This window comes from Bactrocera tryoni, chromosome 1 (assembly GCF_016617805.1).
Source record: "Bactrocera tryoni isolate S06 chromosome 1, CSIRO_BtryS06_freeze2, whole genome shotgun sequence".
NCBI lineage: Eukaryota > Metazoa > Arthropoda > Insecta > Diptera > Tephritidae > Bactrocera > Bactrocera tryoni.
Window position 1 is genome coordinate 63,824,046 of NC_052499.1, and position 12,355 is coordinate 63,836,400.

The 12,355-nt window shown below is 38.9% G+C and overlaps 2 protein-coding genes across 2 annotated transcripts; both read left to right on the forward strand.

The window, feature by feature from the left end:
* Positions 1-5,492: 5,492 nt before the first annotated feature.
* LOC120766973 lies at positions 5,493-7,520 on the forward strand. The gene is made up of 2 exons (XM_040092764.1): positions 5,493-5,677; positions 7,310-7,520. The coding sequence occupies exons 1-2, from the start codon at positions 5,493-5,495 to the stop codon at positions 7,518-7,520; spliced, it is 396 nt and encodes a 131-aa protein (XP_039948698.1).
* Positions 7,521-8,951: 1,431 nt separating this feature from the next.
* LOC120773972 (pickpocket protein 11) lies at positions 8,952-11,474 on the forward strand. The gene is made up of 8 exons (XM_040103257.1): positions 8,952-8,989; positions 9,066-9,255; positions 9,384-9,517; positions 10,177-10,444; positions 10,508-10,721; positions 10,788-10,956; positions 11,105-11,223; positions 11,305-11,474. The coding sequence occupies exons 1-8, from the start codon at positions 8,952-8,954 to the stop codon at positions 11,472-11,474; spliced, it is 1,302 nt and encodes a 433-aa protein (XP_039959191.1).
* The last annotated feature ends 881 nt before the right edge of the window (positions 11,475-12,355 follow it).

Consider the following 12,355-nt stretch of genomic DNA (forward strand, 5'->3'; position numbering starts at 1 on the left):
ACTAGCATCAAAGAGGCAGCTGAGGATCTCAATATCTCTTTTGGATCGGCTCAACACATTTTGGTAAATGTTTTGGACATGAAAAGTGTCAGTACTGGACTCAGAACACGCCGGGGGAAGCAGAGAAAGCGGAACACCTCCACTCCGTTGGAAAGACCAGGTGGAGAAGGACATGGCTGCACATGGAATCTCCAATTGGTGCAAAACAGCGAAAAGGAAGAACGACTGGCGTGCTGTTGTAAACTCGGCTATAACCGAGGTGTCTACGCCAATAAAGAAGAAGAAGAGGAGGTCACAAAACGAAAAAAATATCCTACACTCATCAAAAGCTGTCCAACAATCAAGACAATGGCGTTCCAAAAATGAGCCGAAACAAAAAAAAAAAAATAAAATTCGCTGAAGGAACTGAAGGCTATCCTAACTGAGACATAAAAAGTGTATGGAAAAATTGATTAAGCGTTGGCATGCTTGTATTGAGTCCGGAGACTTCTTTGAAATCGTTAATAAAGATTTGTATTAGTGAAAAAGTATTTTTTCATCTGTCGGGGAAGAACTGTAGAGCAAGTTCGCCTCCAGGCGGCGCATTCTGTATAACGCTGAATGACGTGCGGAATGCCTCTCAACTCTTGTATTTTCTACCATTTGCTCGAGACTGGCCTTGGTTAGGAATTTTTGTTCGATTGGTTCAACCTTGTGCTGGCGGCCGAGGTATTTTGTCACCTGAGTAAGCAGAGGTGACGCTTTGCAGAAATGGCTGATGGGTTAAAGCCAGGGCTGTCTCCGTCCCATTAAAACGTTGGCAACACGTCATTATGAAGTTAGTTTGGTAGGTGTAGGTTGAGATTCCTTCCTCTTTACGCTGGTTGCAGAACCACCACATCCGACTCCAACATACTAAGGATTACTTAAACTCTCACGAAATTATCAACATCATATCTAGCCTGAGCTTATCCTAGAAAAAATTACTAGTTAACAAACCATCTTTAAGGTCTTAAGAACATATACTTTGATATTAATTTACATTTAAAAATGACCCGCTATGACATATCCTAAACTCTGCAAAGTAAAATGCGGATACCTTGGTTTGTCCAGCCACCATGCAACAAATTATTGCGTCCGTAGCAGCAGTTCACGTTGCAGGATATTTATAAATCTCCGATATACCATATATAGTTCATCATAACACCAGAATAACATAGCTAGAGAGCTGTCAGTTTCAAGGCTATACTCTTACCTTCGTCTTAATGAAAAAGAAGCCCATTTCTAGCTTCAAATGCAGTTTTCGGCAAGTCAATATGACGCTAGCCTCGATCGTAATGTCATACGTCCGTTTAATGCTTGTAACAAGACCTAAATAAATTAATTTTTCCGAATCTCTTTAACTGTTTCTCCTGATCCAACAACATTTAATCAACACTCTCTCTTGTAAACTCTCCCCTCCAATATAGAGTGTGATCAGAACCTACCTCGTAGGAAGTACTGAAGTGGCCATATTCTCACTTGATCAACTTACCAGCCAACCGAGACATTATTCTTTCTTCTTCTTCTTTAATGGCGTAGACACCGCTTATAGCCGAGTTAACAATAGCGCGCCAGCCGTTTCATCTTTTCGCAATTTGGCGTCAATTCGGGATACTAAGTGCAGCCAGGTGCTTCTCTACCTGATCTCTTCAACGAAGTGGAGGTGTTCCGCTTCCTCTGCTTTCCCCCGACGGGTAAGGCGTCCAATACTTTCAGAGCTTGAGTGTTTTCATCCACACGGACGATATGACCTAGCCAGCGCAGCCGCTGTCTCTTAATTCGCTGAACTATGTCAATGTCGTCGTGTATCTCATACAGCTAATTGTTCCATCGAAGGCGATATTCGCCGAGGCCAACGCGCAACGGACAATAAATCATTTGCAGAACCTTTCTCTCAAAAACTCGTAACGTCGACTCATCAAATGCTGTCATCATCTATGCCTCTGCACCATATAGCAGGACGGGAATAATGAGTGACTTATAGAGATTGGTCTTTGTTCGTCGAGAAAGGACTTTACTCCTCAATTGCCTACTCAGTCCGAAGTAGCACAATTATTCTGCGTGGGATTTCGAGGCTGACGTTCTTGTTGGTGTTGATGCTGGTTCCAAGATAGACGAAATTATCTACGACTTCGAAGTTATGACTGTGAACAGGGACGTGGGAGCCAAGTCGCGAGTTCAACGACTATTTGTTTGATGACAGGAGATATTTCGTCTTTCCCTCATTCACTACCAGACCCATTTGCTTAATTACTTTTCATTATTTATTGCATTATTCAAAAACAAAAATGTGCGGGTTAAAACGCAAATCCTCAATTTACACGCCTGAAATACTTGGGAAAAGACTTGAATCCTTCTCAATTCTAAGTCTCGGCCCGACTGTAGTAAAACACATTGTTCTTGCTGGTCTATGAAAACCAACGGTATGCGGTACTAGCGCACTTTTTCTGATCGTAAGAAGAGTGTATTCTTACCATCGTCGCGATCAATTGGTGCACCTTCTTGGCTTTCCTACATATGGAGCGGTGGCAATATCCGTATGCCTAACCTCTGACAGTGTTCTTACCGTCTTGTTAATATGGACTTGGAATGAAATTAGCAGTTTTCAGTCATGTATTATTGTTGTAACAGAATAAAACTTTTAGGGAATGTTGCGAAGATTATAAGCCAGGGCTTAATATAAAGTTTGCTAGGTTTCGATTACGTAACCTCCGACTTTCATTAACATCATGTTCCAATTACAATATGATAAAGATTTCTTAGTGTTTCGGTCTTCGCATATTTCCGGCCAATACAAACTGCTACATTCCTGATACCATCCACTCGTGGTTAAATATACTAATTTTATTTAGCATAACGGATATTTTTCCAATAAATATAATACCATATATCTTCGCTTGTGCAATCACTTCCGCACTAACTGTATCTACAGTGTGGATTACGTGCGCCACGGGACACAGTATTGAAATGACTACCAGCAATATGGGCGCCGCATTGCAGCGAACCAATTACATTTTATTACAACAATAACAAAAATGAGCACAGAAGGCAAACAAATCGTAGGCGCTCACTCAGTCAGCCATGGTGGCACTGGTCCAGTTGGCCAATTGTCCTAATAAATGCTATTCTAATAATGGGTGTGTGTTTTTTTTCAGGCGCTGCCGCTGCTTTCGACGAAAAATGTCCGTTGAGTGCACTTGCGCGCTGGAAGTGGATGGAAAGCTATTTGCTCTAAACTAAGTATTGTCCTTGCTGTGGTTTTACTCTTGTGTGTTGTTGGTTTTCTTCTTTTGTCATTGGCGCCTTTCCACATTTTCCGTTAAGTTTTGTTTTCTTTTGGCACTCAAAATCGGTCTCCGATGCAAAATTCGTATTGTTTTGATAACTGAGGTCGTCTACCCATAAAAGAGACCTACAAACAACTGCTTACACACATATGTACATATATACAAATAGTAGTTTAGTAGATATCCGTACGAGCCCACGTGTGGTATTTGTGCTATATACTAAATATATATGCCTTCTGTATTGTGCATAGTTTTTACAGACAAAATTAAAGCTCGATAGTTAGCGAGCACCACGTGTGCAACGGTAAGTAGCCAGTCATTAAGTTTTATTACAAGCATCATTGGTTACGCGACATTAGCAAGGAGCTAAGTGAGGGCAATATGTGTTACAAAGAAAACTGAACTCCCAAAACTTTATTTTTTTTTTACAATGGATATTTTAGTTCGAGATAGTGTCAGCTTTAGATTCTTTAAGAATTCATATCAACGTTATGTGACGAATCGAACGAGCAACTATTTCAAAAGCAAAAACATGGCATAAGCATATACTACTGTGATCACATTGAAAGGTGAATATTTAATTTATACTTCGCGAATTTTTCGAATCGGTAAACTGTTAAATGGGTCTGGTAGTGAACGAGGGCAAGACGAAATATCCCCTGTCATCAAACAAACAGTCGTCGCACTCGCGACTAGGCACCCACGTCCTGTTGACAGTCATAACATCGAAGTCGTAGATAATTTCGTCTGTCTTGGAACCAGTATTAACACCATTAACAACACCAGGATCGAAATTCAACTCAGAATATTTCTTGCCAAGAGGTGCTACTTCGGACTAAGTAGGCAATTGAGAAGTAAAGTCCTCTCTCCACGAACAAAGACCACATTCTACAAGTCACTCATCATCCCGGTCCTGCTATATGGTGCAGAGGCATGGGCAATGACAACATCTGATGAGTTGACGTTGGGAGTTTTCGAGAGAAAAGCTCTGCGGTGGATCTTTTTCGCATTGGCCACGGCGAATATCGCATTCGACGGAATGATGGCTGTATGTGATATACGACGACGTTTTCATAGTTCAGCGAATTAAAAGACAGGTCATATCATCCGAATGGATGAAAACACTCCAGCTCTGAAAGTATTCGACGCAGTACCCGCCGGGGGAAGCAGAGGAAGAGAAAGACCTCCACTCCGTTGGAATTACCAGGTGAAGAAGGATCTTCGCTTTGAATCTCCAATTGGCGCCACCTTGCGAAAAGAAGAAACGACTGGAGCACTGTTGTTAACCCGGCTATAATCGCTTAAATGGTGTCTACGTCAATAGGTTACGCTATAGTAGCACCGGCCTCTAAAGTTTGTCGAGTGATTTAAGAGTTTTGGCTTTTTTTCATTTCCAAATGATACAATTTTTTACATTTACAAAGTGACATTAATCTGGAAACCCAATTAAATAGGTAAGGTGGTATTTTTTATATGCTTGAACTAACGGTGGATTCATACGTCCTTAAAAGTTTGATTAAGTTTGCAAGGCAACGACGACCCAGCCAAGTTTCAAAGAGTCGAAAGTGGCTTTGCAGTAAAATTGAAACCTCTAAGTGAATTTCGGTTAAGTAGGCGTTATGTGTCCCTGTGTCGCTAATGATGAAAATCCATTACAAGTTCTCGCACATACGCCCCTGCAGTGACAATGGCAATTATTCAATGCAGCCTAAGCGTCAACGCATGTTGAACGAAGCGCATTCGGTGTACACATATGACGACTTGCCTATACCAACAACACACAAGCACACACACATACATCTATATAAGGGCATTTATACCTCGTGTGGCTGTCACTTGAACTTTATCCGCAGCATAGCGCTGACAGCGATTGTAAAGCAGCCGTTGTTCTCACGCGGCAACGAGCGACAAACCGTGTGTTGCGTGAAAATCACTGAACCGTGAAAGTAATACCGTTGCTGCAGTGCCAATTCCCATCCCCGGCGGACAAACAATTGCAACATTCCCGCTACACACGGACGCAGTAAATCACCAGCATTAGCAAGCCAAGAGGCAGCTGCAATAAGTGGAAAGCAGGCTCACAGCAGAAGAGCAGCTCAGAGGAATCATCAGCGTGTTTGTATGTATGTGCATGTGTGCATACTTAGTTTATGCAAATACGTATCAGCAGTGTAGCAGTGCGAAATGAAGTCAACATCTAGTGCCATTTGGTGGATAAAGAGTCCAAAGAAAACATCGAAAAGGTCTATAAAAAAGCGAAAGCAATCAGTTGGCGCCAGATTCAGCAATGACATGACGGATCTATTTCGCAACATATCGATGCATGCGTATGGTAAATTGGTCGACAACACATTGAATGTGTGGGAGAAGTGAGTATACGCATACATGCACACATAGATCAGCAATGAAGACTAGCAAATTAATGCTGCATTGAGGGAGGAATATGCTTGTACGCAATATTACTCATACGCAGCGTTGATTGTTAGCTAGTGCTGTTTAAGATTTCAATTCTTAAACGATTTACATATAATTTAAATGGAAAAATTTACCTAATGAAGTAGAAGTTGTATTTTAGTGAAATGAGCTTGCCATACACAGTTTTACTGGTGCTAATCTAATAAAGTTCATTCGAGTTGTTGTGAACATATCTGGCTCGTTATCGGATCGGTGTCGAAGCAGCTTAGCTTAAGCTGAACTTAAGTAAATTAAATGAAGCGGCTAGGTCTGACTGCTTACTGTATGAATGGTGACTTATCATCAATTCGAGGAAGTTACGCATTAAGAAATTAAGCTCAAATCTATAATTTCCTTCCTAAGTTTAAATCTTAATAAAATTTTGACTTAAGTATTTTTAAATTGAAAATGGCTTTGTAACTAAGACCCAGAAATCAATGATTCTTAATTTTATAGATTCTATACCGATGCCGATGTATTATTAACTTTAGCCAATTCGTAGCATAAAATAAAGCGTTCAAAGCGGTATAAGAATATTTATACCCTTAACAAGATATATTGGATAGTCGAAAAAGTATTTTCGTACACTATATGTATGTGGTATGACCCAATGTAATTGGTAGCGTTGGAGATATAAAATACGAAATACGAAAAGACTTTTTCGACTACCCAATCTAAAGTTTACCTAGAGAACACGTCGTTAGCCGGACGAGTTGAGCCAATTCAGCCATGTCTGTCTGCTTGTATGTCTCTCTATATTAAACGCTAACCAGTCCAACTGATTTTGAGAAAGCGATCTGATCTTTGCACTCTGACGTTTCTCACCAAAGAGCTGCTTATTTGCTAGAATTGCCGATTTCCGATCATCCGACTGAACGATCAAGATCAATATTTTGCATAATAAAATACTTTCACGACAATAAGGTATAGAATATTGATAAAAGTAACGCTACAACCTCACTAACGCATATATCTCCCAATTAAGCTGTTCGATAAAAATTTGGTTTTTGTATAGAAACCTTCTTATTTGTGAAGGTTATTATATTTCATTTCAGCCGAAGTTATCGGGTTTTCTTAATTTTTACTTAATACTTACGGCATAAGTTTGAGACGAGAAGATGTTATGGTGAAAGAGCAATTTTTTTCACCAAATGGGCTCGTTTTTCTGTAAAATAATCGAGTATTATATTGATAGCCGATGTAGATTCCATCTAGTGAACCCGGTGAAAACGGTGAACATCCCTTTTTCAGCCGAATCAAGGCAGGTTCGCCGTGAAGTCCGCTGTCCCTTGGTGTCTGACGGATACCACCGTTTGCATATTTCGTTAACGGTAACGAAATGACATACATAAGAACACTATCAGTTTGCACTTAAACATTATCAAACCGTGCTCTCAATTGCATTTACTCAATAATTGGCTTAAACTTACTGGTATATTCTTAACCGTATGTGCGCCTCAATACATAAATTGCTCTGTACTTCAATAACGGTTTGTTCATTTACAGTTGTGTCTATATATTTGTATGGTATGTTCTCATATTTGCAGATTAATATGGTTGGCTGTGCATTTAACAACAATGTTCACTCTGTTTACGATTCTGTCACTGATATGGGAACAATTTGTCGCTCAGTACATTGTCATCAACCTATCCAATCCACTGTATCCCATTGAATCCGTGGCATTTCCTTCAATTTCCATCTGCTCGAACAATAGAATCTCAAAGCAAGCGGCATTGGCGTATGCAAAGGAGCTGTGAGTTTGACATTTCACTTATTGTAGGTATTAAATGCACACACACACACTCACACACCAGAAAGCAACCCTGAATGTATGTATTCATCTGAAGGCATTTACCAGTAATTAACAGCAAGCGCCGTTGAGTCGCCATTAAATTATCAGTCGAAACAGTTTCTTAGTTCTATGAGGGTGCGATTGTAATTCCTAGCTTGCTTAAAAACCGGTTGGGTATATTCTTCATTTTTATCAGAGAAACATAGTACCAGAAAGAGCCTTTTAGAAATCGTTTGTGATCTTCTGTTTAGAACATTCAAAGCGTAAAGTATTCTAATAATCAGCGATTACCATCTTCAAGAAAAACCCACCATAAAACCCTACTAAATAAGAAATACCAGGTTAGACTTGGGTTTATAACTAGCCGTCTCAAAGTTTCACGCTAAGGTCTACCACGGAATCAGCATACAAGTATATATAAATGCGCGCTAAAAGGAAAATTAAAATCGTTTCGTCACTGAAATATGAACCAAAGCACAGTTACCAGTAGTTAAGATGCCATGAGAAATTAGCTTTAAACTCTACAATCACAATATTGTTTTTCAGGCCGAAACCTTGGATTTAATTGAAGCCCTGAAGTGAGTTTCAGCTTTGACCGGCAAGTCCGGTGGCTTTCTTGTGGAGAGAAAAAGGGCAATTAGGTCTAACGGGGTCTGTTAGAGAACGAGGGCAAGACAAAATTTCTTCTGAGACAAAAAAAACAGTTGTCACACTCGCGATTTTCTCCCACGTCCCTGTTAACAGTCATAACTTCAAAGTCGTAGATATATCGTCTCTCTTGGAAGCAGTATTAACACCAACAATAATGTCAGCCTCGAAATCCAACAAAGAATAACTGTTTCCAACAGGTGTTACTTCGGACTGAGTAGGCAATTGAGTTAGTAAATTCCTCTCTCGACGAACAAAGACCAAACTCTATAAGTCGCTCATAATTCCCGTCCTGCTATATGGAGATCAGGTGGAGAAGAATCTGACTGCACTTGGTATCTCGAATTGTCGCCAAATTGCTAAACGGAGAAAGGATTGGCGATCATAACCGCGTAAGCGGTGTTTACTCTATTAAAGAAGAGAAGAAAAAAGTCGAACCGCTGCATCATAATAACAATATAATTTTAAGTTCCAACCGATATAAAGAAATGCCATATATTATCACGAAATTACTATAGAAGAATGTGGTTGTGGGTGGTGGACAGACTAAAAGGATTTCGCTTTTAGAAAAGAGGGTACTGAGTAAGTTTGTTTGGGTTGTCACAGGGAACTTACCTCTAATGTGGCATTTCATGGTACTATTTTTGCCTCCAGACGATTTAGACGGAGCTCCTTTTAGAGTATACAATCTCACAATCTGTTGTTGTTGTTTATTGTCATGTCTTTGTTATTTACAATTGGGGTCAAGATGTTTACTTTGGTTTCCGCACAAAATGTGCATTTATGGTATGTTTTGTGGCTTCAGAAACATATTCGTGTATATATTAAAACACTGAACGCACCTATTTATTTATTATTGTAGGAGTGCAAAGGATCTTCAAGGTCGAAGCATTGATTATTTCATGGAACATTTAAAGCTCTTCATTCATTTTTATCAGAAATTTGATATGGATGTGGATGGTGAAGCTTTCTCTAATTTTCAAGCGTTGTTGGACAAATACGATACATATGAAAATGATACTTTCTATGATACACGGAGGGTTGCCGAAATGGTAATAATCCACAATCCTCTTTACTAATGCATATGTATTCTGTTTATATATAAATATATATATATAAATATAGATACAGTACAGAAGCTCAACTAATAAATGTGTTTAATCTTCTTTCGTACTTTTAGCTCACGCCCTCATGTGAGAGTCTCATACGTAATTGCAAGCTATCAGGTGTTGAAGTCGAATGCTTCAGCCGTAAGACATTTCAGAAAAGTTTGACGACTTATGGATTTTGTTGTACCTTTAATACAGGAAATTTGTGAGTGAAATTAGTGTACATAAGTATCCGAAAAACTCCCGCGACTAGTAAAAATAAAAATATTCCATTAACATTTACTTTCCAGGATTTGCAATTTGTATTTTCGAATGTAAGTAAAGTATTCCAGCAAAACTTACTTTCCAGGTTGTTCAAGTTGTATACTTCGAACTCTTAATAATAAGGTCTGTGTTTTACGTTCTGTGACGAAGATGACGCCATTGGGTTTCCGAATAAAATAGTTAGATATTTGCCATTTACAATATTTGCTTCACGACATTCGCTCTAAACCCTTGTGGACTTTACTGTTCATTATTCTGAGTTGATACTAATTGTCGTCCAATTCCGATAATTAAGAAACGCTGGCTAATAGGCTCTTTGGGTTAAATACAGAGCGTAAATATTTGTGGAGTTTATTTAGTAAGAGTTTGACGGCTTCCAATGGAATAATTTCACTTCCGACACCCAACAATCCCTCAATCAAACTGCAAACCAAATTAAATTTCTCGGTATTGATAATCGACGTTCTCTTAAGTATATTTTTTAAAAAAAAATTTTAACCAAATTATTTCTGGTTCTAAAATTCTATCACTCTGAACTCGCTTTTCGGGTAATTTCTAAATATTTTTTATTGCAATTATATTCTTTTTCATCATTTACAGTTACAACAATCGTAAAATGCGTGATCAATTCGTCAATCCGGAACTTGGTTTGACGGTCGTTTTGAATACCAGCCATAAAGATGATTTCATGTCGTTATTGACCATAGATGGTTACATTGTCATCGTCCATGATTCCGATATCTTTGCCGATACAACATCGGGTGAGTCACACGAGCTATTTGTAACATCTGGTGAAGAGTCCTTTCTGGAGTTGCATGCTCTTTTGGTTTATACAGAACCCAATTTGAGTTCATTTAGTCCGCATACAGTAAGTGAGATGCCACTAATTTGAGTGAAATTTGTAAATTCCTTTCAATATTTTTACTTTTAGCGTAAATGTTATTTCGAAGATGAATTTTCTCTGTATGCAACGCATACTCAATGGAATTACAGTTTCTCCAATTGTGTAACTCGCTGCCGGATTCGTAGTATTATGGCGTTGTGTCGTTGTATACCCTTTTATATGGATACCAGAATGTTGTCGGATAATGATGGCGTCATTTACTGTACCCTGCACCATGTGCCTTGCCTGCTCAGCTATAAATGTGAGTTTGTTCAGATCTCTCTGTAGGACTAAGCATGAATATATGAACATATTTTTATTTTGATAGTTAAATGGAGCAATGTGCTAACATACCGTGAGTTCGTGCCTGGTTTACAACGTGCCTACGAAGAAGCTCTGTACTGTCCGGAATGCCTGCCAGCCTGCAACGATATACAATATGGTGTGTCCTTCATGACATTGCCTATAGACCGATTCTTAGCTACCAATACGAAAGCGTAAGTTAAAATGAAATACAGTTATGTTGAAGGTGATCGTAACCAAGAAATTGCCGCTAAACTAAGGTTACAATCCACCGATTTTCTTCGCTATCCATATCATAAATGTTTTAAGCCAAAACTCTTTGGATGCAAATTTTAATTTTAGTGAATTGGATAACATCGGCCTGGATTTGGAGGAGATGTCTGTATTGCGTATCCACTTTGATGAACCATATGCAAAGTATTATAAGCGCGTGGTGGGTAATATCTGGTATGAAGCATTGTGTAAGTATATATGTAGTTGAAAGTGTTATGTCGTTTATAAATCTTATTAGCCTTGAGCAATTCTTTCTTTTGCATTTCTAGGTACAATTGGTAATGTAACCTCAATTTTTCTGGGCTTCTCTATTGTTGCAGCCTTTGAGATTGGCTTCTTTACATCAAAATACGTAATACTTGTTATTAAATCAGCCATAAGCCAAGATCATAAAAAAGGCAAAAAGAAAGACGAGATGCAACTGTATATATGTCCATAAAATAAGTTAAAATATTTGTTATCATTGTAATTCATTCGATGTTTTATGGTTGATATGTGTTCGAAATTAAAGTATTAGTGCCTGCGATTACAAAGCAGGTCTCCACTTATTTTTTTATATGTAAAAAAAATTATGTTATACTCTTAATATGGTATATCAAGCTTTCCACGATGTTTGAAATATCAAGAAGAAAACGTCGAAGACCCTATAAAGTATATATAACGGTCGATCAAAGTAGAGGTACTTTTTTCAATAGCCCTTTTTTAACAGATTACGAGTGAGTCGTGTTAAGCTGTCGAAATAACGTTCTGCAAAGAATGGGTTTCACGTGCTTCCCTCAACTTATGGTCAACATAATCGGCCTACTGAGCGTACTAAATATTCACAACACCATCTCCTATCTTGAGACCGAGAATTCATTATTGGATAATATTCGACCGAATAGACCACGTCCAGCGCAAAGGGAAGAAAATATAGCAGCCCTAGCTAAGAGTGTATACCAAGACCGTGGAGAGTTTCTTCAAAAATGATGCTGGTGAGAACGCAACCGTCAATGACGACCGTTATCGCGCCATGATTACCAACTATTTGCTGCCGAAGATTGAAGCTCGTGATTTCGGTGACATTTGGTTTCAGCAACACGGCGCAGCTTTCCATGCATCACATCATTCAATGGATTTATTGTGAGAACACTTCGGTGAGCAAATAATTTCACGTTTTGGATCGATCGATTGGGCAACAAGATCGAATGATATGTACGGTCTAAAGTCTATACGGACAATCCCGCTTCGATTCTGGCATTAGAGCAAAACATCATGCGTGTCATCCGTCAGTTACTAGTCGACATGCTCGAACTGGAATTTTCATAGATTTTTTAATAC

Coding starts and splice junctions, on each gene's coding strand:
- LOC120766973 (XM_040092764.1), top strand. CDS start 5,493: ATGAAGTCAACATCTAGTGCCATTTGGTGGATAAAGAGTCCAAAGAAA. Junction 5,678..7,309: donor ACATTGAATGTGTGGGAGAA/GTGAGTATACGC, acceptor TCATATTTGCAG/ATTAATATGGTTGGCTGTGC.
- LOC120773972 (XM_040103257.1), top strand. CDS start 8,952: ATGTTTACTTTGGTTTCCGCACAAAATGTGCATTTATG. Junction 9,518..10,176: donor ACCTTTAATACAGGAAATTT/GTGAGTGAAATT, acceptor CATCATTTACAG/TTACAACAATCGTAAAATGC. Junction 10,957..11,104: donor TTAGCTACCAATACGAAAGC/GTAAGTTAAAAT, acceptor TTTTAATTTTAG/TGAATTGGATAACATCGGCC.